The 26,968-nt window shown below is 42.9% G+C and overlaps 1 protein-coding gene across 3 annotated transcripts in view; it reads left to right on the forward strand.

Annotated features, from left to right (window-relative positions):
* Positions 1-26,968, forward strand: part of SLC26A2 (solute carrier family 26 member 2) — a 96,114-nt gene that overhangs the window by 61,032 nt on the left and 8,114 nt on the right. For all 3 annotated transcript variants that reach the window (XM_086931608.1, XM_086931607.1, XM_086931609.1), the window contains exon 2: positions 20,273-20,929. In XM_086931608.1, the coding sequence (XP_086787734.1) occupies positions 20,303-20,929 (627 nt within the window). In that variant the 5' untranslated portion in view covers positions 20,273-20,302. The remainder of the gene's footprint in view (positions 1-20,272; positions 20,930-26,968) is intronic.

A 26,968-nucleotide genomic window follows, 5' to 3' on the forward strand; every position in this document is an offset into this window, starting at 1 on the left:
AGGAGTCAGTCCAGTCTTTCAATAGCACATAAAATCAGGGCTAGATTGAGGCACAGCCAGCAATCTTCGCAAACGCTTGTTTTCCACCTGCTGCAAAGGCCAAGCACCCTTATATCCCCACACTCCTGCTCCATAAGACACCACAGAGATACATTTACTCTTATAGATATTAACCATTTCTCTAATCGGCTTGTGTCCAAACTTCATAGGAAAGGCAATGATCGACTCCACAGCTCTTTGATATTGGGCAACCCTAATACTGTGCCATTCTTCCAAGTTAAATTTTGATCCAGAGAGAGACCCAAATATGCAAAAGCCTTAACTCTTAAAACTTACAGGGACCTCGTTTTCAAATATCTGGTGCCATTGCAAATTATTTCTTAAGATTTGTTTTACGGTCCAAACCCCCCCTAAAACATTACAATTTATCTAAAAGAAGCTGCAATCCACTGGCGGTCATCTGCATACAGTACGACTGGGAGAACTCTAAACTTTATTTTAGTCAGATCTTTTCCTACTTTGGCAAGATGAGAATGTAAATCATTAATATATGTAAGTAACAAGAGCGGTGTCAACACACACCCTTGTCTGACCCCTCTCAGAGAATTAATATGTGGGTACAGTTCGCCCTCCTTACCATATCTGACCTTATTGTAGTATCCCAATGCATCCTTTGTATTAGCCCTATTAAACCCTGATCGAATCCCATCCTAGCCATAATGTTCCATAGGTTGACTCTATTAACCAAATCAAAGACACTAGAGAGGTCCATAAACAGCAATGTGAATGGTACCTCTCTTCGCTTTTGCATATGTACAGATGATCAGCTGAAGGTTTCGTCACTGCTCTACAGTTCGGACCACTGGGCAAAACCCTTACTGGACTCTTGTCACCGACTGGTTTTTCCTGTATCCATACTTCCAGTTTGAGTGCGAGGATCCTTCCCAGTATTTTGAGGGAGCTGTCCAGAAGGTGATAACCGGGTGGTGAATTTCTGTTCCCATTTTAAATACAGGGACAACTATTCTTTTTCTCCATGTAGGAATAAGATCCCCTTTTATAGACGCCTTAAAAAGATTAGTTAAAATGGAAGAGTAGAGGAAAATACATTCTTTAAAAAGATCCAGAGGAACTCCATCTGGACCAGGTGCCTTTCCACCAGTTCTTCGATTAATAGCAGCAGTAGCATCCTTTATTTCGATAGATGCACTAAGTGGATCATAAATCCCTGACTTATGAACTACTGCTTCTCTGTTGTCAGCTTTGCTACCGTGATTATAAATATTTTGTAAATCGTCAACTTAGACCTCCACTTGTATAACTGTGTCTGGTGTCGGTTTTTCGTATCGAGTGAAGAATGGTTGACTTACAGCCTTCCAAAAGGCTGCACTGCCCTTTAATCTAGCAGCCTTTTCAAAAACCTCCCAGACAGCCTTTCTTAACTCGGGTCTACTTGCCTCAAGAGTATCTTTTCAGAAACTCCTGGGCTCTAAATTTCTTCCCTAAAACTGGGAAAATTAGAGAGTGCCAATTTTAACTTATTGTGTGCCTGAATGCATGCCTGATTGAACTATCCTGGGGGGCGGGGGGTATGGGGGTAGTGGTAGTTTTAGTGCGTTATCAAATTGAAGTTCTTTATCTACTAAGGAACAGATGGCACTAAAAGCATCTATAATAGACCTGGGATGGTTCCTCCACCGATGTAAATGTTAAAATTGAATGAAAATTCTCCTAGACCCGGTTGTACTTGAAGTGCCCCTTATTTAGCTTCTCCCATTTGATTCTTATGCCATTATGGCGGAAATCCGGTTAGTGCTATAGTCTCAAGACTGCAATACGCACTAGGTGCAAAACAAGGGCCAATACCAGGGGATTATGTTCACTAATACAGGAAGGACTGACCTTCTAGATCCAAAGATACAACAGAAAATCAATCTCACTTCCCCTAGTGGCCCCAGTTTAGGTAGGAGGTAGAGTAGTCCCATCTGCTCAAAATTCTTTAGCAAAAGCCAATTGTCTAGAGACCATGATCCTATTCAAAGCCTCCATGAATGGTGCGTATTGTAAGTGTCGAAAATCATCCCACCGTCGTTATCCTTAACTCCACAGGGTATGAGGTCCACTATTAATTACCACATTGCCTTATATTAAAATCCCCAGCTCAAACTATTAGTTTCTCCCTATTATAACTCTAGATAAAGGTTTCTAAATCGCTCTCCAGACCCTCAATTACAACCAACACTCATGAGTCAAATACATTATTATACAGATTAATCGAAATCGCATCAAATGAATAGGGAATTGCATTAAAATCATCTGAAAGTAAGGTGAACAACTGGTTATTCTGGTTGAGGGACCTATTGATTTTACAGAATTTAAAATGGCTAAACCTCAGTTAGCCTGTTCTGAGCTAGATGGGGTGACTGCACTGCAAAAGAAGGATAACTATTTACACTACAGTCCTTTAAAATGCAATTTTCTTGCAGTAGGATGATATCTGTATTATCATTTATGGAGAGCCAGTCAGGGTTTAACTTATTTTGAAGCCCAGCAGTGGTTCATGACAAAAATCTTAACCCTCTCCTAGTTTCACAGAGCTGCCAAGGTTGCACACAGTATCCTCGAAGGCCATTGAGAGACTGATCTCCACAGGCCCCTGCTCCCTCACGGGCACAAGGCCCTGCAAACTTCTAATATCCTGTTCACATCCATGCTGAATAACTTCCTCCGAACTGGGGTGAATTTAGTCCAGGTCCTCCAAGGAGGTAAGGACTTCAAAAGATTTCCGGACTTCCATGTTATAAATTTGGCTCACACCACCAGGATGAAAAGTGCTTTCTTGTGCAAATCTGGATTGAAGCAACTCTGAAGAAATAACCCAATAGTAAGACCTGGATAGGGCCAGAACTTCGAAGCTGGGTAAAGAAATGCTTTAACAATGATTCAACCAAGTTAGGTGACATTAAGTCAACAATGATTAGGGCTCCCCTTTTTATGGTATTTTTTTCCCATTTCCATCTTTATTTCTCCATATTTATTTTTTGGCCATTTTATTGGTATTTATCCATGTTTATGTTGTGTTTTGAGTATAAATGCTGCTCTCTCTGTGCTGCGTTTCTCACCCGCCTCCTCCTCCTCCTCCTCTCACAGGGCTTACTGGGGCTTGTAGTCAGCCTCCTGGAAGTCGCGTCCGAGGTAAATATTGAGGTAAATGAGTTCAGTCAAATAGGTTTTGATGTGTTTAAATGAGGGATACCTATGTAAATTTTGTATGACCGGATGATTAAGACCCAAGGAGGTAATAGTACTTATTTGTAAAGGGTTGTAAGATTGTAGACAGATAATGGAGAATTGATTTTAATTCGTACAAGAAAACAAGTTTCAATGCCCCTGAGAAAGAATGCAAGTGAGCAATTATGATTCCTACCTGTAACTGTTTTGATTACCATTTACCAGGATAAATAAATTTGCCAGGATAAAGGTAGCCAACTGTCGATCCAAACTTAAGTTTCCCCTTCAGCCAACTGTCTGTACATGTGTGCTGTCCCAACATTTGGTGGCTCAAGACTTGTTTCATTATGGCTCAAAGATCAAGACACAAGTAATTAAAAGTGGGTCAAGAAGAAGACCTGACGAACTAGACCTCCAACGAGCTGCAAGCTGAACGGAGGCTTATAGATAAGAGGAAGTGGCTACAGAGCTCCCCATCCAGAGGTTGAAGGGGGGTTGTGTGTGTCTGGGTGTGTGCCCAATCATGCGTGCTTGCACTAGTTTCTTCCACAATTGCACCACCAGCCATCTAACATAAAGGTATTGGTTTTGCTGTCTAAGAACTTGGTGTGGCTCTAGGAAAACAATCTTGAGAAGGACTGGGTTCTATGGCCTCTGTTGAACAAGAGGAGGCAGGTAGTAGAAGCTGATCTTCTTCAAGCTATCCCCCTGTTAACATAGAAGTGTTTTGAGGATGGTAATCTGGTCCACAAAACTGATTCCTCATGCCTCTTTCCTTGTTCTTCGGTTCATCTCTCCTATGGTTTGAGGTGATGTAGCATGAAATAAACCACTGTACAAGAAACCAGCATAATTATAACAAGCAAATGAAATCAATTTGTGGAACAGAGTCCACCTGGTCTAATTATATGATAAATGGTAAATGTTATCATAAATATCATCACATCACTGCTATCATGAATGAGCTTGAGAGACTCTTCTTAGTGGCCCTTACCATCTTCAAAGCAGCTGCCTCATTTACAATGCTATCACGACCCGCACCCTTGCATGTCTGGCTGAGAAGCCCACCACCTCCTGTGGCTCCAACCACACCAAGAGCCAGGACACCATCAGACTGGAGGCAAACAAGAGGCCTTCTCCATCTCAGCCCCCAGGCTCTCGAACAACGTCCTGTCTCCATCAGAACTGCCTCAACTCTGCTCCAATGTAGGAGAGTTGAAGGCGCCCTTCTTTAACGAACACTACAGCACGGCATATCACCGTCCACTTCAGCTGTCAACACCCAGCTACCAGTCCAATCACTCGCTGACTATGCTTTTAAAAAAACATTTTTTGTTTTGTTTTATATAGCGCCAACTAAACCAGAAGATATCAGGTATCAAAGCCCTTTACACGAGCACCAGTTTCGTTACAGATGAACACATTCAATGTTTGACCATGAACAGTGTTCCGCTGCTATTGTCTAGGTTCGCACTCTACAACTGATGCATGCATATCATGTATGTTGTGGCATTGACATATCTAGGTAAACTGTTTAGGTGAGGTGAGAAGCAGCTGTAGAGATCTTTGAATCAGTTGCTGGTAACAAGTTCGGATTCTAGCAGGAATGACTTCTCCTTGCATCGCCAGGTCGGTGAAAGGAGCACCTTTGAGTTGGGTAATAAAAACAATCATTTACATTTATAAAGCAATTCAGTTTGGTGTTTTCTAGTTAAACCATCAATATTACTAATAATAATATTAAGCACTAGGTGGGTCTTGTAAGTTTGGTTTCAATAACCAGACAATCAAAACAAACATGTTTGTAACAACGGGAGAGGGAGGGAAATTTACATAAGACTATGTGTGGTAGGAACTCCTGGTCCCCGTGCTTAAATTATATCAACAAAGAAGGAGTGCCTCCTTGACATTGAGGAAAGAAGAGATTCGCTTTTCCCAAGGATATGTGTTAACAGAAGCACAATAGTGCTCCAACTCCGTTCGCAGGACAGTAATAGTCCTTTAAAAAGACCCCTCACTCACCAACCTAGTTGGTGACATGCTTCATCATCGGGGTCCCACCCCATAGGCCGAATGCCTACAGGGTGTGCTACGACACCTGATTACAGTGGAGCGGGATATTGTTTTTTTTATATGTGCTAACTATGCATGTGTGAGGGTATATTAAAAAGGGCCAGTACTACTCCGTTCAAGACTTTATTCTCGAGCGTCTGAACCCTACTAAAAACAAGTGTGGCACCTTTGCCCAACTAGGAGGGCTTTGGTGTCTAAAGAAGTGTTATGTTTAAAACCCGTTATAAAAATAGCCAAGTGTGCTATGTGACATGAAATAATAAAGTAAACTAGGTCTACATGTTTCAACCAATAAAAAAATTCTATGGTTTTCGTCAGGACCGTGTGTATTACAAGGGGCGGTACGCACACGCTAAGGTGCGGCCAACTCTCAAGTAATTTACAGACCGTAAATAATGGTCTGACTGTAAAAAGGTGTATTTAATCCTGAATTCAGGAAAAAACCTGTAGAAATGGAAAGAAAAGGAAACGGGGTTGGGATTACGTACTGGGGAGGATTACACAGGGGTACAAACAACATTAAAACGTTTGGTGATGTATCCCCATCAGAAGGGGTAGCTGACTATATTAGATATCATATAGGCAGTGAAAGTCTGGGTTAGACTTTGTTACATGGTTGCGCTATGTGCTAGTACTTGAATCTGCATGCAGCATATCAAGGTTACTAAACATGAGGAAATCGATAAGTCATATGGGTGATCATTGGTGGGGTGCTCGTACGTTCAGTGGCTACTACATAACATCTATACAGGGGTTGTGATTGCCCAGTTCTTAGTTGGTGGAGCTGTGCAAAATAGGTGAATTACTTATTTAAACAGGTGATATAAAATACCACATATTGCTCTACACATATTGCTTACACTCAAAGCGGTATATCTCGCTTCATTGCTTCGGTTGAACCAAGACGGCGATTCTCCGTCGTCTAAATGGTTAGAAAATGAAATTGCAAGTGAGTACACACGGGTCTTTTCAGACTGTGTGCGTGCGCGGCAAGGTTCAGAACCGCATTGCACCCTGAGGTCGCAGATCTCTACTTACTTCAGTGGAGCTTGTTCCAAGGCTGAAAACCTACTTGGTTCATGTACGCGAAGCCTCCGTGTGTGGTCGGCGTCTCCGTACTCTCGGTAAATGTAAAGTATTCCGTGCTTCCTGGTTAGGGCGGCGCTGCATACGTCATCCCCGCCTAAGCCAGTTAGAACAACGCGCGAGGGCGTGTGTTGTTAGTCACCAATAGGAACCCTGCTTCGGTAAGACTCTCCGCTATGGGTTGTTATGGTAACCTAAGCTTGCGTTCCAAGCGTGGCGTTACGTGTCGGCAAAGTGCCAGCTCACTCAATTAAAGCTTATTTTAACTGTGTGAAGTCGGGTCTCAGTCGCCATTGGCCCAAGTCAGTTTTAAAGTGACAATAGTAGTTTGATGCAATCACCACCCTGGGGCATAGAGCATTATATGGAAGCTCAGTGGACCTTATCTCATTTTGTATTTGTAACCCGGTCTAATGGTTCGTCTCAGGGTTAGGGTTGTTTTTACATTACCGTGTGCCATGGGATATTGTCATTCAGCCCAACCTTGTGGGTTGCCAATCTGTACACCCACCTCTGTTCCTTTTCAAAAAGGCGTTGATTAAGTTTTGCACCTGGTTTGACTTGTTCAATGATAGTCCATTGAATGTCATCTACCGTGTGTCCTTTTGACAGGTAGTGTTCAGTAAGTTTTGTGTTGGATTTTTTGCAACGGATGTTGCTCCTGTGTTCACCAATGCGTATTTTGACTTTTCTGCTTGTCATACCCACGTAGTGTAAGTTGCAAGGGCAAGTTAGTCTATACACTACATTTTCACTGTTGCAGTTGGTCAATCCTCTTATGGTCCATGTTTTGTTGGCTTCCAGTTGTAGGGTTTTAGTGTTGCTAGTAAAAGGGCAAACGCTACAGTTTCCACATTTATAGTGGCCTGTGGCTCTTGGTAAGCCGATTTCCAACGATGTTAGCAAGATAATAAATAATCATTGGGGCATACTGAATACAGGAAATCTAAAATGGGAAAAACCCTTATTTTCTTATAGGAGAGCACGAAGTATCAAGGATGCTGTAGTCAACACAAGACCCAAGGTGTCAGTAAAGGAACCAGAATCAGTTCTCAATACCTGGGGCTTACCAAGGAGCAACATCCGTTGCAAAAAATCCAACACAAAACTTACTGAACACTACCTGTCAAAAGGACACACGGTAGATGACATTCAATGGACTATCATTGAACAAGTCAAACCAGGTGCAAAACTTAATCAACGCCTTTTTGAAAAGGAACAGAGGTGGGTGTACAGATTGGCAACCCACAAGGTTGGGCTGAATGACAATATCCCATGGCACACGGTAATGTAAAAACAACCCTAACCCTGAGACGAACCATTAGACCGGGTTACAAATACAAAATGAGATAAGGTCCACTGAGCTTCCATATAATGCTCTATGCCCCAGGGTGGTGATTGCATCAAACTACTATTGTCACTTTAAAACTGACTTGGGCCAATGGCGACTGAGACCCGACTTCACACAGTTAAAATAAGCTTTAATTGAGTGAGCTGGCACTTTGCCGACACGTAACGCCACGCTTGGAACGCAAGCTTAGGTTACCATAACAACCCATAGCGGAGAGTCTTACCGAAGCAGGGTTCCTATTGGTGACTAACAACACACGCCCTCGCGCGTTGTTCTAACTGGCTTAGGCGGGGATGACGTATGCAGCGCCGCCCTAACCAGGAAGCACGGAATACTTTACATTTACCGAGAGTACGGAGACGCCGACCACACACGGAGGCTTCGCGTACATGAACCAAGTAGGTTTTCAGCCTTGGAACAAGCTCCACTGAAGTAAGTAGAGATCTGCGACCTCAGGGTGCAATGCGGTTCTGAACCTTGCCGCGCACGCACACAGTCTGAAAAGACCCGTGTGTACTCACTTGCAATTTCATTTTCTAACCATTTAGACGACGGAGAATCGCCGTCTTGGTTCAACCGAAGCAATGAAGCGAGATATACCGCTTTGAGTGTAAGCAATATGTGTAGAGCAATATGTGGTATTTTATATCACCTGTTTAAATAAGTAATTCACCTATTTTGCACAGCTCCACCAACTAAGAACTGGGCAATGACAACCCCTGTATAGATGTTATGTAGTAGCCACTGAACGTACGAGCACCCCACCAATGATCACCCATATGACTTATCGATTTCCTCATGTTTAGTAACCTTGATATGCTGCATGCAGATTCAAGTACTAGCACATAGCGCAACCATGTAACAAAGTCTAACCCAGACTTTCACTGCCTATATGATATCTAATATAGTCAGCTACCCCTTCTGATGGGGATACATCACCAAACGTTTTAATGTTGTTTGTACCCCTGTGTAATCCTCCCCAGTACGTAATCCCAACCCCGTTTCCTTTTCTTTCCATTTCTACAGGTTTTTTCCTGAATTCAGGATTAAATACACCTTTTTACAGTCAGACCATTATTTACGGTCTGTAAATTACTTGAGAGTTGGCCGCACCTTAGCGTGTGCGTACCGCCCCTTGTAATACACACGGTCCTGACGAAAACCATAGAATTTTTTTATTGGTTGAAACATGTAGACCTAGTTTACTTTATTATTTACTTTATTATTTCATGTCACATAGCACACTTGGCTATTTTTATAACGGGTTTTAAACATAACACTTCTTTAGACACCAAAGCCCTCCTAGTTGGGCAAAGGTGCCACACTTGTTTTTAGTAGGGTTCAGACGCTCGAGAATAAAGTCTTGAACGGAGTAGTACTGGCCCTTTTTAATATACCCTCACACATGCATAGTTAGCACATATAAAAAAAACAATATCCCGCTCCACTGTAATCAGGTGTCGTAGCACACCCTGTAGGCATTCGGCCTATGGGGTGGGACCCCGATGATGAAGCATGTCACCAACTAGGTTGGTGAGTGAGGGGTCTTTTTAAAGGACTATTACTGTCCTGCGAACGGAGTTGGAGCACTATTGTGCTTCTGTTAACACATATCCTTGGGAAAAGCGAATCTCTTCTTTCCTCAATGTCAAGGAGGCACTCCTTCTTTGTTGATATAATCAAAACAAACACACAGAACAAAACAGACATGGTGCTCTGACCTTGCCGCTACCATGTTTGAGTCTGTGGAGTGAAATGTCGATGCCTTTCAAATGCAAGAAACTGAATGTCTCAAAAGTTTGTTTTGCGATGTTAACCGTAAAACGACGTGGAGAGTCACCGAACACCGAAAGCGCCTCGAGAATGTGCGTTATATCATTTAACTCACCTGACACAAATGAACAAATCGGACTACACTGTCAAATGAGACGACATTGTGTCTCTGGTGATCCCCGATGTAGCTTATGTCGTAAAGAAAAATGTAGAGCACGCAGTCATCACAAAGCGTCTCTTGGCGCTACAGCACCATCTTACTGAGGTTGTTCCCATCATTAATTGCACCTCGATGTGAAGTGTGTCTGGGGCTTTGTTGTATTTTAATTTTGAAAGTTCTGTTCAGAATGCGCCCCACTTCTCAACAATTGTTCTTTGCAGGTTTCAATGTCTTGCGTCTGTTTTTAAGAGGCTGGACCATAGACCTGATAATTGGTTTAAAGTGTTTCCTGTTGGTCAAGCCTCACTCAAGTTTTTGGTGTAGTGCTTCATTGATGCAGGGCAGATGGTTTGTTTTTGTGTACAGACTTTTTGTAAAGTGCTACAGGGACACATTGCGGTGACGTCTAAGCCCTTGAAAAGCATAGTTAGTAGAACTGGGGTTTTTCATAGCCTCTGTTCTTAAGACACTACCCATTTTAAATAATTTTCTTAAATGCCTGCCTGAAACGATCTGTTTTATAGTAGTTTTCTGACACAAGGGCTGCCCCCTGGAAGGGAACTTAACTGACCTTGAGTCCTTAACTCCCAAGGACTCACCTATATGTTTGTGCCACTTGACAGCTCTTTGTTGAATCAGATTGGAAGTGGATGATCGAAGTGCTGTGGTTGAGTTGTTTTGAGGACGCAGTTTTTAAGCACCCCAGTATGGTGCTCAAGATTTCAACTCAAATTCTTGTCTCCGCCATTGGATACTTTCATAACTGGTCTCACAAGGTCTTTTCTTAATTTAAGTCCGAGATGACTAACCTCATTTTGCGCTCTCTTTAACCTGCCAATGGGTTTGGAAGTCCAGCGCATGCATCGTCGAGGTCCACAGTGATCATGAATTGTGTTAGTACCACTCTGATCTGGGATTCTCAAAGACGGAGGATGTTCCATGGCATGGCCAACTGGAAATTGACAGAAGGATCTTAGGAACTATGAATTTAGAGAATTGCAAATTAAGTAGCCAAATTCACAAATTACTAAAAGGTTTAACAACCTACAGTGGCTAGTTCACCAGTACGGGGGGGGGCAGGTAACTCCAGATTTCCGGTGAGGAATAACTCTCTGCTTGTGCTTCTCCACCCAGCACACACATGCCAGTTGATGGCTCATGAATGGGCCAGTGATGCTATTTCTGGCCACTTGTGTGATGAATAGGCAATATTGCCGGGAGCCGGCCTTCCCTGCTGAATCAGCCCAGTGTCCTTTATTTCAATTCATTTTTTTCCACTGCACAGTACGTCCAAGGATGTGTTTTCGTGCCCTGCCATACATGGAAATCATCAGATTGCCCAAAAGTCTTGCGGTGCTAGAAAAAAGCCAGTCACATGCAAGCACTGTCACAGTTTTAGCCACTTGGAGGTCAGGTGGTCTGATAACCTCAAGAAAGCTCTTATCTTTGGTTACTTTTAATGAAAAAAGAAGCCTACGTTCACACTATTTGCAATAAAACTTGTGCCTCTTTAATTTTGCTCTTTCCAACTATGTTTGAAAATTGTCTTAGGATTCAGGTTTACTTTTTATTCACATTACAGAGAACCACATTTTCTGACATGGCAGAGCCTTCTATAGCAGTAGCTTGTATTACGTTCTTATTGTGTAAATCACTAGGAAGCATTTAAGACGCAATACATTAGACTTTAAAAAGAGATGTACAATGTTTTGGATTCTTTCAAATTCTAACCACCCTTTTGCAATTTCTTCTGTTTTGAGAACCTTTATTTAAATACGGATTTGCATAAATAGTGTCGCAACACATTAATATGACAAGGAAAGAATAGTTCTTTCCACACTCATTCAGTTAAATATGGAAAGTCTTGTTTCCTGCTGAATACAAAAGCCATATCCCATGTAAGGTAATTTATTAAGGTCAGTCTAATAGCGCCGTCACAAAGGGTGGTGTAGTGCCACAGGTGAGAGGTGACCTAAAGAATAGTCGCAAAATGCCACTTTCCAGAGGACAAAATCTACGCTAGGGCTACCTCAGTACTACATTTGGGAATTTTTACCCAATCTGAGAAAATCATTCCTTAATCACTCAATGCATCATTCAACACGTGATAGACGGACACAACTTTTTCAAAGTGTCGGCTCCTGCATGACTCCTTAGCATTCTAAGGCACCTTTGATCTGTTTCAGTTGGGATTTTTTTGGGCTGAAATATGCAAATTATGCAATAGATGTTAAATATTATATCCATGTTTGGCAATTCCATAATTAAGTGGGATTGAAGGTGGAAGGTGATGAGAGTGCTACAGTAGGTGGCACCAGTGACTGGGATGGACAGCGAGATGCGGAGTGAACATAAGGAGGGGATAAAACACGGTGGGGAGTAAGAGCAGGGTGAAATGCGAAAACCGAGCAGTGTTTGACTATGTGATGAAAAGTAACAGGCGTCACGTGAATAGTAGGCGCCACACTGCAGCGTTATTAGATTTACCACTTTCTGCACTGCCTTTTAGCCTCTGATTTCTTCCCTGAGTTGTTCACTCTGCTGCCTTGAACCTCTCTTTATATTGAGGTGCAGGCCAGTGCGTACCCCCTCTTCCATCTTTTCTACATGACATCTCCCTTTTTTCTCTCCAACTGAGGTTACATCAACCATATTAACACAGATTTTTGAAAACATCTGCCCAGATGCGAAAATAACATCTGTCTTGTTCTCGCCTGTGTAGTATTTTTTCCCCCTGGGGTAGTAAAATTCTGCTCCAGGGCAAAATCGTATGTGTTCAAATTGTCAACAACTCTGTGGATTGCAGAACAGTCATGTAAGGTCAGGTTGTTCAGAACTGTGTAAACTAATAGAACAGGTTCTTTCAGATAAATTTATTGGCTTCAATCCGACCTCTATTGGCCATTCTGATAGGCTGTGTGCAGCCAATCGCAACAGCTGGGGCAGTCATCCTTTCATGAATAGATCAGCTGATCAGGAGGGCCTTGGCTCTCCTGCACATTAGAACATCCAAGTATATATCAATTTCCTAGGATGCGCCTATTTGCCGCATTTCCTTTGTCACTACTCTCATGGACGTTATAGTCATTTTCTCCCGCCCAATGAGGCACCAGCCCCTTTCTGCTTCAATTGCTTTCTGTTTTGTCATGAAGAGGGCAATAAATCTGTCTGCTTGGGATTCTGCACCATTGGTCTTTTTCCAATTTCCTAAGTCTTGCTGCTCTGTCAGCTTGTAAAAAGTCTTGAATACATTGCCCTTTTGTTGTTTATCACAGATCCTCTTGTTTCCTGGGAACCATGTTTTTTGTGCCCTCTCTCGTTTTGTAAGGCTTTGCCTGTGTGTCATTTCACCCATCCCTGAACTTTACTTGCCTGCGAGGTTACAGATCAAATTCTACAGGCTTTTTTCGGAGTTCATGAGCAAAAAACAACCATTGTAAACATACTAGCTGTAACCCTGTAGCCCAACCTCTATAAAAAGATCAGCAACTACAGATGTGTTTTGCCCTATTTGTGGCAGTGCATATGATGGTGCGAGCCTGCTTTGAGAGAAGTGGAATTCAAGGGGCGGCTAACACCAAACAGTCTTGGTGCTGAGGCTAGTGAACATTTGAATCAAAAGGAATACATTGTCATGTGCAGTACAGAAGGAAACATTGCCTGTGAGTATCCTGTCAAACTCCTCAACCCCAGGTATTCTGGTTAGGTTGCTACTTCTTATTTATTATGCTCTGGATGCAATGGTTCCTTGTCCTTGGATTTGTGGTGGGAGGGCTTGGCCAATTGCATTGTCATCTGGTTTGTACGTAGGCATGTTCATTGAAAGACCGAGAAAGAGAGAGCGGTGGTTCTTGGTGACAGGTGTTATTTGGACAGTGACAGCTGATTGTCTGGTATATCTGGGCAGTGTGTGTGTGAGTGTATGGAGATGGACTAGGGCACTCTTTTGGAAGCATAGCTGTGGTCTCGTTTTATGCAGCAGTCAGTTAGCACATGAAGCTCCATCCTGGCTGACAGTGTAGTTTGATCAGTGCCTTTGCAGTGTACGCATTCCCCTGCTTCCTCTGTCTGTGTGGGTTTTGCACCATTTTCCGTCTTCTGATGAATCCGCTGAGGGCCTAGGGTCGCAACCTTCGCTTGCTTTCAGTGCATTGGCTAAATTGCTGGATGATCCTTGGAGAGTAAATTGATTTTTCAGTATAGTATGAGGTTGGACCCCAGTCCTCTTCTCTGGTCAGATCATTCACACCCCCACTGACATCATTACAGAGCTTTAGGATCATTGTGAAACTACCGTCCAGTCAGGGACATCAGCACATTACCGCTTGTGGGGAAGAACAAAAGCCAAAACCTGAGGCTGAACCCCCTCCTTCCCTCATGAAGGGCCCTCTCTCATAGCCAGACAAACTTTCAGGGCCAAGATAAGGGGTGGCTGAGGGTCTAAGGATAGCCCACAAAAAAGGATGCACCACAAAGGGCCAGGAGCCCGGCCTCCCCTGCACCCAGGAGGCTTCGGGGCGCTGTCGAGTCTCGGTGATCTGATGAGTTATGTTTCTTAACCATACAAATTCGTCCTGGGCTAATAACATACTTAATCCACCAGGGCCCCACTCAGTCCAAGCGCTGTTGATGTACACGAAAGTGCTCTGAAAGAGCTGCACTAGTGCAAACACAGGATTTAAAAATATTGGAGTAAACTTGATGGAAGTGGCTAGATCAAATCATGCCTTTAAAATGTTTTCATGAATATGGTGATCTTCAACCATCCTCTTAAGTTTTTTCTCGTTTTGATGGGCAGACTGCACTATATGGAAACCTAATATTTTGGCTAGACTTTCTCAGCTTTATGAGAAATCACAGAACCAGCCAGTTAGCCAAGGTCTGGGCGTCTAATCTCCCTCGCCTGTTGTTTTTTTTTCTACAAGGAACGAAGAGTTCTTTCACTTTTGGAAAAAGGATTTTGCAAGCACCGCTGGTAAAATTACCTGATTCAGAAGTACTTTGGCTGTTCTTTGTTTACACGCCTGGCTGGATCAATGGAGGCTCGGCTGTGGCCCGACCACCCCTTGGTGTTTTTTCCACAGGTGCACAAAGGCCCATTATGATTAGGCATAAGAGCCGTGTTTCCAGAATTTTCACACGCCGAGCCTGCTAGCGGGTGCCCGCCTCCTTCTCGCATTATGCTCTGTGTGAAGGTATTTATGTTCCGCGACGTCACTGAAAAGCGAACGTTGCCGAGTTTTCTCTCATGTTTTGCAGTGAATTTAAGGCACAGTTTGTCAAACGTCATGAAAAAATCATGTTGTGGGGTGGTGTGTGTAAATGCTTATTATAGTTACTTTATTATGTAGGAAAACGATTGATTGCATTAGACACACACAGTAGTAATTATTATTATGCTGTTCCGGTGTCGGACTGCCTTGTCAGGCCTGAAAGAATGAACCTTTTTTTTGACATGATACTGATTTAAAAAAATATATATATTAGTGGTTTATGAAGTGCAAAAAGAACATATGAAGGTGAGAAGCCATTGCACTTGATGGATAACCATATCACAATTGATGGTGCACTATTAACTGCGCCTTCTTCCCAGTGAGTCCGTGAAAAAATGTATTAAGAGCAGTCTGCGATTGGTGCCTTTGACTGGGAGTACACTTCTCGACGCAGATCTTTTTGATTTCAAAGAGTTTTATTGGGTTTAAGAAAATTGAAGAAATGGGACAATGATATGATAGTATAGCAGGGTACACAGTAACATGTTCCATGCACTGGATTAGGTGATGACCTGTGGACTCTACAAAAACAGAATATAACTCACAAGAATGAAAGAGCAATACCCAGAACACAACATCTAGGACATTGTAAAGGGTAAAGTAAAGAAAATGAAAGAAATTAAAGAGTGGTTCACTAAGGGACCCATTACCGTCCAAGAACAGGACGCTACTATATCAGCCAAGCTGAGAGATTGTTGTGCCAGGGACAGTATAACACAAATTGCAGATGACACTGCAGCATGATGAATCCATAATCAAACGTAGTTTAGCATACATATTTGGCACGCAGAATTGGAACGCATATTTGGGGTGTGGCCTACTGTCCATGTCTGTGTGCAAACTCCAACCCTAGCCCGAGTAAGGGGACAGTCAACAACCCATTGGAGGGTTATGTGTTTTTTTTGTGGCAAAGCAGCTGTCAAATGACTCCCAGATATTGTTATTTTGTGTTTTCCGGGGAGAGTTCTGGAGAGTGATATTATCAGTCCCTCTTGGGTAGGTAATCCAGTTCAGTCAAGCACGGAAGGAGGTAGTTCTGAGCTCAATTTAAAGTGCGTTATGCCTGCCAGTATAAGACTAATAGGCTTTTGTTACTGATGTGAATGTTGGACCAAACGCAACAGCTGATTTCTTCTCTGCGCTCACAGCAACCAGATTTTTGGCAAGTGAGCGCAATTGGCTTCAGCGGGGGACAGTTGTATTCATTCCTTCCCTGCAACAGAACTCATTTGCCTGTTCTGGAATCTCATGCCAGTCTCAGGCCCGCCAAATAGTAGAAAAACACAAGACTTGACTGACCCGACAAATAAATGTTTTTTTAAGTGCTTTAAATGAAAATGTAGACGTGGTGGTACCTGTTTGCTTCTGAGAAGTGCCGGTACTCCCCTATTAAATGTATTCTAGCAGTGCTGAGAAGTGCAGGTACTCTACCTTTCAGATTACAAAAGTGCAGATACTCAGTACCAGACAGTACCTGCCCGTTTTAAATCACTGGTGGGAAGGGCGTACAATACACTGGCTTTACCCAGGATCAAGTGTGCATAGTAATTACTAATGAGAACAGGGTTTATTATAACAGTAACCCATTCTCACTATAAATACGAAAAACCTCTTTGTGAGGGTTTGCAGGCTGTTGTTAACATGCCTTCATTTGTGCTGTTCTTTCAGCTGTGGCCTGTGCAGGTACGAACGGTAGGGCCGGGTTTGGGGCGGGCAGCCGGGGGGGATTCGACAGACGATGTGAAGAAATTAATTATTTCTTTAACGCCTTAACCGCGGCGGTTTTTCTGCCGCGGTGCGGGCGTTCTATTGACTGGGCGGGGCTCCGTTGGCTGACGGCAGCACCCGCGAGTTAGTGCTCCCAACAGGAGCACGGAATGGGTTAATTTTCCCTCATGGTCGTCTGTCGAATCCCCCCCAATAGGCTGCAACTGTGTTCTTTTCTGGGATATGCACATCTTTATTAACATTATGAATAACACCTATTTGGACGATTAATGTCTCTCAAGTGTTTGTGGTCATCAATATAAACTAAGAGGACATTTTCGACTGCCAGTAGATAGCAGTATATCCAAAAGAAGTGAAGCTATGACTATTGAAGCTCAACCCTGTTTTCAAAGATAATTGGAATTTCATACAAGGAAACTTTCTGACTTTAGAGGTCTGTGATCTGGACTGTTGTTAGCTGATCAATAAGAATACAGGATGTGTCTCAGGAGCTTATTCCTGTGACATGAATGTGGGGTGTACGAGTATTGAGTCGAATACCTAAATGATAGTGAGTAAATCCATCCACAGCCCTGAAAGCGTTGTCTGCCCTCAGATCACAGAACGCAGTAAGCATGCTTATAAGTTTCCTGTTTGTAGCATGCGATGGATCATGCTGACTTTTGCATAAGATGTTGATGACTGATCTTGGCTTTGTTTCAGGTATTTTATCAGCTCCTTACCCACCTTTTATGCTTTGTTGACTAAAAAAGCTACTGTTTGCATAGTGTTCGGCCTGCGCCACCAGATAAGCGTTGCAAAGGTGATCAATACAGCGGCATGTTCCTATCAGGTGTTGACCCACACAGTTGGATGATGAGGCTTGAAATCAGATAACCAATAACTTGGCCTACATTTAGCAGCTTCAAAAACACTTTCCTCAGCGCTTCTGTACTGCAGCTATTGGTGTTCTGTGTTTGGGAGTGTGGCAATTTTCCATAACTCTCAGTTTACTGCTCCAATAGTTTGCCCTCTCCCGCCTTCTCTTTAACTTTCACTTCTTGTTTTGGGCTAGCGGGGAGGAGTTTATTCCATGCTTACTAAGTCACACCCTGTGTTGCTTAACTGCTGATTGATGCAGTAAATTGTATGCACTGACTCTGCAATGCTGTTCTTGCAGTACACATGTAGACTCACAACGAAAGGATCACTTTAACAAAAATCTGCTTCTAGGAACCTACCAGTCAGGCTAAAGCTACACTTCTCAAAATCAAGGGAAAAATTGTCTCCTCATTTGTTGATCCCCTCTACAGCATTTAATACAATTGACGATGAGACTCTCGTCAACATTCTTCAAGAACGTATAGGCATTGATGGCACTGAGTTGGTTTGAATCCTATCTTTCAAATCGATTCCAGCAGAATAGGTAACTCTAATTCAAAACATACCATAGCAACATTTGGAGTTCATCAAGGCTCTGTCCCGCCCCCATCCTTTTTGATCTGTGTAGAGCCGCTCGGGTCTTCCCACACAAATGTGATGCCTTCTTCCGTAAATATGCCAGTCACCTCAAAATACATATGTACTTACAACATCCCACGCCCCCCAAGACAAATTAGTTGTCTCTGATATCCAGAGTTGGATGAATAATACAAATCTTAAACTGAAAGGCCAAACAAACGTGTTCTTTCCCTCCACCCAAAACTAACAATGAACTACTTAAACAGACTGGCATTAGAACCTAGATGACAAATGCATCAACACCAAAACAATGACCATGGCAAATTTCCTAGGTGTCTTACCAGACTGTCAGCTCAACGTTGGCTCACACATCAAGACAACTGTAAAAAGTGCAAACCACCAACAAAGACCTTTGAGAAAGGTCAGAGAATTTCTTTCAAAATTAGACCTCAAAATCCTGCTACAACTCCTGGACATCTCCAGAACTGAATTTAACAACTAACTGGTAACCTGTCTACCCAAATCGCGACTTGCACACCTGAAGGCGTACTGCACTCTGCTGCCTGACTCCTTGCTGGCCGGAGAAAATTCCACCATATCACTCCTGTTCTCTCTTCACTAGATTGTCTACCTCAGGAGGCTTCAAGCACTTACAAAACTACTTCCATTCCTTTGCAGGGTCATTCACTTGAACACACTTCATAACTAGCCTCACCACTTTTTAGGCTGGTGGATGTAAATATTTAAGCGGAAAGGAATCGCTACGGCTCAGTCTACCACAATTATTTTGTGAAGATAAATACCAATGAGTACCAAAGTGCTAGTAGCCCAAATGCAATCCACAGTCCCCCACCCCCGAAGAAGATTCGGATTGCCAGCAGAAAGGCTGCATCTCTGAAGAGGCTGGCACCATGAAGTGTGTAATCACCGCTACGGCTAGGGTTTTGCATCTAGTTTGTTTGGAAAGTGGGTTTTGTGATTTTCTCAAGGAAGAACCCCAGCAGCAATATCCACTGAGACGCAAGCCCTGTGACTTCACTGCCTCCCCTTCCATGATTCACCGCGCCAGCACCGCAGAAACCACTTGCTCACCATTCAGCTAGGTTGTGGTGAAGACGCTGGCCTCTTTGCTCTCTGGGCTGTGTGGTGCACACCACTGGGAGAGGCAGTGCCATGATTGTCACTAAGAAACGCAGGCCCTGCCTGTCTCTGGATGATCAAAAGGACAACAAGGTGCTGTGCCAGCGAGGAGAACACCTTGGGACAAAGCCCATAGATACAGGGCGAGGTTAATCTCTGGTAGAGTCCCCACTAGCACAGCCGTCCCAGCCTTCCCAGTGTTCACGCAGTTCTTTTTTCCTAACAGATGCAATATTTTGTTCAAGTGACTTATTTTGGCAAAAGAAAGTTTTGGAACACTCAGAAAGCCTTGTTCGATGCAGGTAGACATGTTATCATAGAGTAGCGGTGGAGAACAATTGTATTGATGTGAATAATGCTAATAATTTATTTATTTATCATTTTGTTTAAAGGAGTTATTTGTTTAACCATTATCAACTCCCTATATTGTTTGTAACTTCATTAAACGAAGTCTTAACACAGTTCCTACACTTTGCCGGAATTACTGATCTCCTAATGTGTAAATTAGTTGTTACCATGTCATCTTTTATCGGTTTACACCTAGTCTTTACTGCAGTGTATTAACTGTAAGACGGTGTATATCTGTCAAAATGTAGACCTTTAAATTCTTCACATCATTGGTGGCAGCCCAGAGCCAATTGTTTTTCAAGGAAGAAATTCTTCAGAGTTTGGAGGAATGGGTAAAGTAGCCTATTCTCTACATCAGGCATAAAGTACGAAGAATATTAATGGATTACGGATCCTTTTAGTCAATGTACTTTTTTGTGTAGGTAAACCACAAGCGTCTCTATTCAAGGTGTTTTTTTAAATTGTGTGTGCTCCATGGAAAAAATAACGATGACACCTCTATATCAGAGAGAGATTGTCAGCATTACTCTTCAAGTTTTGTATATGCACTGGCTAACAGTTATTTGTTCTGCATGTGTATTGGCCTTGTCAATTAGAGTAATGGTACCATTCTGTGACAAGGGGTGTTGTGCTGAAAATTTCTGATTTGCTGTGTTTGTGTTTTACCAGTGTCTACCAGGGTCTCACTTCACCACCAGGATGACCACGGAACCCCATGAAGGGACCAGTAGTTTGCCCAATGGCCGATGCCCGTATCACTCAGACAAGATCCTTCTGGAGGAACGAGAGAAGGCTGGCTTCAACTTTAAGGCATATCTTACACGGAAGCTGAAGAAAAACTGTGCCTGCTCACCTGCCAAAGCCAAAGACCTTGTGTTTGGTCTTTTTCCTGTGCTGGAATGGCTACCAAAGTACAAGCTGAAGGACTACATTTTGGGAGATGTCATGTCAGGACTAATTGTGGGCATTCTTTTGGTGCCTCAGTCCATTGCCTACTCTCTCCTGGCTGGTCAAGAACCCATCTTTGGCCTCTACACCTCCTTCTTTGCCTGCCTCATTTATTTCTTAATGGGAACGTCCAGGCACATCTCGGTTGGGATTTTTGGGGTGCTGTGCCTGATGGTGGGTGAAGTGGTGGAGCGAGAGTTGCAGGAGGCTGGTTACGACCTGCAGGACACGGTACATGTTGTTCTGCACCAGGCAGGAGATCTGAACAGCACATATAGTCCGCTGATGCAGAATGAGACTGTGGGACCGGTGTGTGACAGAAGCTGCTATGCTATCACTGTTGGTGCCACTGTCACCTTTATGGCTGGTGTTTATCAGGTACGTGAAAGATGTTACGTGAAAGAGGAGTTCTCCTCAATAAAGCATTGATACCAGGAATACATTAGGCTTATCAGGTGGTTCCAGATCACAAGAATCCCACTTGCACTAACAAACTTCCATTTACTAATCTAATCCCTTCTGGGAGTTATAATTTTGCTTACTTCAACATAAGCATTTGACCAAAAATTCCTGATTACGGCGGGGCGTCAAAGGACAGCTGGGGACATTGTGTCATCTGATGGTACGGTCAAGCCGTGTAATACGTTATTGAATGCCCTTCTGGTATGTTCAGGGGGAGCTAGATTGTCAATTGACACTTTTCATCAAATTAAAGCTACACTGTTTTTTTAAGAACTGACCATCATTTGAACCATGATATTTGAAGTATGCTTCCTCCATATTGGGTATTGCACTCACAAACGCCATCCTATGTGGCATCACAATTACACATTTGTATCAAGTGCCTCCCAGTTCGAACACATTCTTCTAGAACTGGCCAGCACTTTTTCACCTGACAACCAGAATCATTGTGTTGTATGGGAAGTCCAATACCCAGTAATGTAGATTATAAGGTTTATTAAGACTTAGCTACAGTTATTTACAATGGTACGTTGCAGGTAAGTAGTTAGTAAGTATATAGCATATAGCCGCACCAGGAGTGGCATCCATGCTGCTCAGCCCATATCTTCAACTGACATTCAATTCAATCCAACCCAAACACCCCCAACGTTCTACATGACCTCACACACTGGCTGAGCTTCAGGGACTTATTATTATTATTATTGAGTCTTGTATAGCGCGTGGTTACCCTTGGGCATCCCAGCGCTCGTCCAGAGTACACACCAAAACAGCAGAGCACTAAGCAGGGAACAGATGAGTCTTTAAAAGTTTGCGACTTGGAACGCTGGGGAGGATGCATTAGGTTACAACACCCTTCCAGTTAGCACAGGTTACTGTCGCCTCTCAGTAGCTACTGTTCACTTAAAGATAATAGTTAATATTTGTTTAGTGTGTCTCGTAAACTAAATTACCTGAAGACAGTGATAACTATTATCAGAAGGGCTTCGCTGTCTAGGCTCGGCCAGTTGTAGTGTATTTCCAACACGAAAGTCATCATTGTGCAAGTAAGTTTGGTAACAGGTTTTGGAATAATTTAAAGATTCGCTTTTGATATTTTTCAGCTGATTTCTCCTGTTACCAGTTTTAGCTGAAAATCTTGACTGCTAGGGTCATATTTGTCCCCTGCGGTTAAAACAGAGATTAACATTTGCATATTCTCTAAAGCAGAGTTCTTCAAACTGGGGGACACGAACCAGTTGGGGTTTCTTTATTTGATCCCAGGGGGTGCTCCAGCCTGTGGCCAAGAGAAGCATTATGCTGATAACAGTGCTTTAACCAGAATAATATGTTAGGCAATCATGTTTTGTATAGTATTTTTAAAAGGGGAAACTGAACTTAACTGCAGTGTTGAAATATGTGTTTATATATTTAAAGAGTGCCAGTTTAATAGCATTAAAAAGTTGGAAGACCACTGCTCTAAAGCGACCTCACATTAAGTGATCTGGTGCCACTGAATGAGCTGCAGAATGGGGTAAAATAAGAAGAAAGCCACTAGTGAAGTAGTGTGGCTCACTGGTTAGAGGCAGCAGACCCGAGAGCAGAGGACGGCCCTGGACCAGGGTTCGAATCCCGGCGCGGCAGGTTTCTGGACCAGGGTCAGCGGACTCGATAATTCTCTCGCCTCGGTGCCCACTCTGATCAGCGATCACACTCGGCAACTCTGGGCATTAGCTTGCCTCATCTTCACTAACGGCCCCACCAGACCGCCGGGGATGCCTGGTCTCACCCTGGAGATACCCATTAAGGGACCATCTCTCAGGGAAGCCAGGAAGGGTTTCGCAGCAGTCGAAGCGCCTTGGGACCCTCCGGGTAAGTAGTGCGCTATATAAATGCCTATACATTTACATTTACTAGTGAAATAATGGATTAAAAGTGGGATAACATTCAAATAAATTCAGATATTGCTGAGCACTCCAAAAATACCCAATTTCCAATCTTAATCATGTAGGTACATTTAGGAGCATATTTCCCCAGAGAAGGTGTGCATATTTGTATTTCAGTATTATGAGTGATACACTATATTTGATTCCAGAAATTAGCTGGAGCTAACTTGAGCACAGGCACTCCCCTCATAGGGTGAAAGAAAGAAAGATGTAGGCCAGGGGTTTCCAAACCCTTTAGAACCCAACCAACGTTTTAGTATAACAAACGTTTGCAACCCACCCACCTTTAATGGACATGAGGCGGGTGATTTTTAAATATTACTAAAGTATTGTGTGGTCGCGCATTTACAAACAGCACATTTTCCATCCAAATGGCCGCTAAATTTTCACAGACATACAGTTTTACTGATAAAACTATGCAGCAGACAAATGATAGTGTGTGCAAATCAGGTTTATGTGAATAATTATCATTTTTGCATCATGAAGTAAGTGCATTGATTTGTTCTGATCCTATTAAAATCTGTTTGCAGCACACTTCGAACATAAAAAAGTGCTTAACTTTTTTGTATTTACATTTTGTTGTGTATTGCTACACTGTCACATAATTCACTTTGAAAACTCCTCACATTTTGCAGTAAGAGAAAGAAAAATAAACACCAATCCCTATGTCAAAAGACTAAACCATCCTGAAAATTGACCTTTGTCTTTGAATTACCAGGCAAATGTGATAAGTTAAGCAGAATTTAAAGGCATCTTTATTTATTGCACTGACTTTCACAACCAACCGAAAACCTGCTGAACCCACAGTTTGGGAAACACTGAAAGCAGACCCAGGATGCGGATTCCAAAAGGTGGAGTCACAAAGTACTACGCTGAAGAATAACACTGTGTGTTTTGTAGTAGTGCTTTATTCAATTTGTGGAATTTTACCTTCCACAATGAGGAATAATTTAATTTGCGTTGTTAATGTACCCTAATAACATTGGAAATGAGGTTGTTAGGCAACATGGGTGAGGGACTACAGTCTTGAAATGAGCTGCGATTAACATCATGCAGTGCCCAAAACAATCGAATCCCCTTTTTTTCGAACAACACTGTTCCGCATCAGTCACACCCACTAAACAATCACTCGAGGTCATTCCCCGAGGAGCGCTTCTGAAGGTTTTATAAAAGATGAAGGTCAGCGATTCCAAGTCCTAGTCTGAGACATTGGAACTTGTACCCCTTGATTGCACGATTTTTGATCATAAGTTCTAGACTTGAACATTACCAAAGTGCTGCAGGCTAAATATGTAAAATCTGCAGGCCAAGGGGACCCTGCGGTTTTGGAGTATGGAGCGAGGCATTCACTAATCAGAGCCATCATCAATCTGGACTTGTAATCGAATAGTATCATCTTAGTCTCTTCTCAATTTGACTATAGCAGGCCTTCTAACTGACAGCCTCCAGTAGGCAGCTCAACAAGGCATTTGGTTCTCCTCACTTGTACAGGGGAAAGAGATATAGATCTGTCTAACCATAGTAATCGTGTTTTTAACACAATGCAACCCATGATTTACCAGGCCTTAGACTACACCTATTAAAGCAAATTCCGCCTATATGAAGTTGAACACTATTGTTTTAGTTAAAAAACAAACAAGGGGCTATTTACACAGCACACAAAATATTACAGTTTAAAGAGGGGGAAGAAGCATTAGCGAGCTTTGTCGCCTTGTAAGAGCAGTTGCAATTATGTGTACCCCCATGCTGTATAATAAAGCAAAGATTAGTACAGCAAACATAAAATGTGTGAAGGTTGTCCGTGGTGTCAGTTTGTTGCTCACCAGAATTGCTGGTCTTCATGATTAAATTCCCACCCATTACGGTTCTTGGATCTCACTTGGGTGGGGGGGACCTCACTACTATATTTGAACTCCCTCAGTGAAGTATTCTTTCATAAGCAGGATAAGTTCCTGCTAGCTGCAGTTTGTCAACCAGAGAGGGTGGAACAACAAGATGGCGCTCCCTTCTGTCTCATTCTTCCCATTGCTAAGGACATCTGTTGGCAGCGTGTAGGAACCAGATGGTTCAACGGAACTCCTTATCCCTGTGGAAGACTCATGGAGATGTTGGGAGTTGTCAGCCTCTGAAGCTTTGCAATGGTCTGTTCTGGAGCCCCGGAACCAAAGATATTCTTGCATCTTTCCCCTCCGTTTCAGACCTCATTTGAACAATTATTTTCACCCCAGTTGTCCATTCCCTCGTCCTTTACCCTTTTCCCTCGCTCCCCCTTTATGATCCTTAAGTGTTTCTTCCTTTTTCTGATTTGCCTTTTCTCCATACCCTTGTATCCCTCCCACCCTCCCTTGGTGCTGTGACTTCATCCTCCCTCCGACCCCACTTGATGGAACTCTGCTCTCCTGTTTTTTTGGGTCTTGACCTGAGAAAATCTACTATTTGTATATATGTATATAGAGATAACTAATCACTAGCATATGCAGTAGACCTTAGTACTCTCTACCATTCCTATGTGACTCTTAGAGTTTATCCATTGGTATCCCTTCCTTGAGTGACTTTACTACTTGTACATTTGCAATTTATTTCTGTTTATATCTCTTCCCTGTGTGACTTTATAACTTGTACATTTGCATTTTTTTTCTGCTTGTATCTTTTATGTAACGCATGTAATCCTAAGCCCCTATGTATCACAACTGATTCTTATGTAAAGCGTTGCAATAGAAGTATGCAGTTCCTATCTTAAAAATGCAGGATTTACAGAGTTCTATGTGTGCACATCATAAATCCTATGAATCCATCAGAGTGTGGAGAGGGAACCTCTCCATTCGGAAAAAGACTCTCACACACCCAGCCAGCTAGCTGTCTTGCTTCATCATCGGGTCTGCTCCTTATCGGGTCGGCGGTGCAATACCTGATCGGCGCCCGTGATGGGGCCTTCTTGGCGGAGATCTTTTTTGCTTTTGCCGGTGGGTGAGGTGCGAGTGAGGGCTCTAAAGCAGTGTAGGTGAAGAATGAGTGTAAGTAAGTGGGCTAAAATAGAAAAGGAGGTCCACTTAAAACAATTTTAATGAACGTGGCCCCTACCCTAAGTAAAAAATTGAACAAGGCGCGTAGCTACATTCAAGGATATGGAGACTATGCGCTTGTCGTGAAAATGAAGGTCAACATGTTTCTTGCCTATTTAACTTATTAGATGGCAATTCATCAGGACCAATAAGGATCTACCTACACTTTTTGGTAGTGGTCAACCAGGAAAAGAGGAGTGTGGGTGACCACCAGTATAGCACCCTAAAAAGTGGTACCTTATAGATCATAGAAACACAACCTGCAATAAAACGAGAAATAACAACTACATTAAAATATACTTTCCACACTGTTCTGACTAGAACTGGGACCAAGTGCATCACACCAAACATCATGAATGAAGATGCACTTAAAACATGCTATGGTAACATCAAGTGAAGTGACTGGTGGCATGCGTGACGTGAGCACACCGTGTCACTTTCAATGGTATAGTGTATAGGAGACTGAGAGCAATATTTCACAGTGAACTCACCTATTAGGGTCACGGTTGTCTGCCATCAGTACCGGCACTTGTAGACACTCAAAAGTAGTGTCCTGGTAGTTAGGGAAACAAATAAATGTGAGGTATTTAAAATGGTAAATTAGAGCAGGACCCGTGTGCATCTCTCACCGGCACCGCAGAGCCAGAACGGAGATCACAGGCCCCCAGGAAAGCTGCCATGATAGCGTGTTACCTTGATCACGCTCAAGCTTCAAGAAGAGAGAAACACCAATTAGGTAAAGATCACCCCCTTAAACCGACCAGTAGTCCGACAAACACATGGGTGATCTAAGAGCGCTACGGACCAGTAGAGTTATGATCCGTGCTCTCTAAAATCCCCCCATGGAATGAAGATACCGGGGCCAGGCAAAGTGGTAGCTTAACCAACTCGTAGGGCTTGGTGTGTGTTACTGGGTGTGAGCAGTCAAAACCAAGCCTAGCCCTACGGCCGCTATGTCCACCTTGGTTACA

This window comes from Lissotriton vulgaris, chromosome 7 (assembly GCF_964263255.1).
Source record: "Lissotriton vulgaris chromosome 7, aLisVul1.2, whole genome shotgun sequence".
Lineage (NCBI taxonomy): Eukaryota > Metazoa > Chordata > Amphibia > Caudata > Salamandridae > Lissotriton > Lissotriton vulgaris.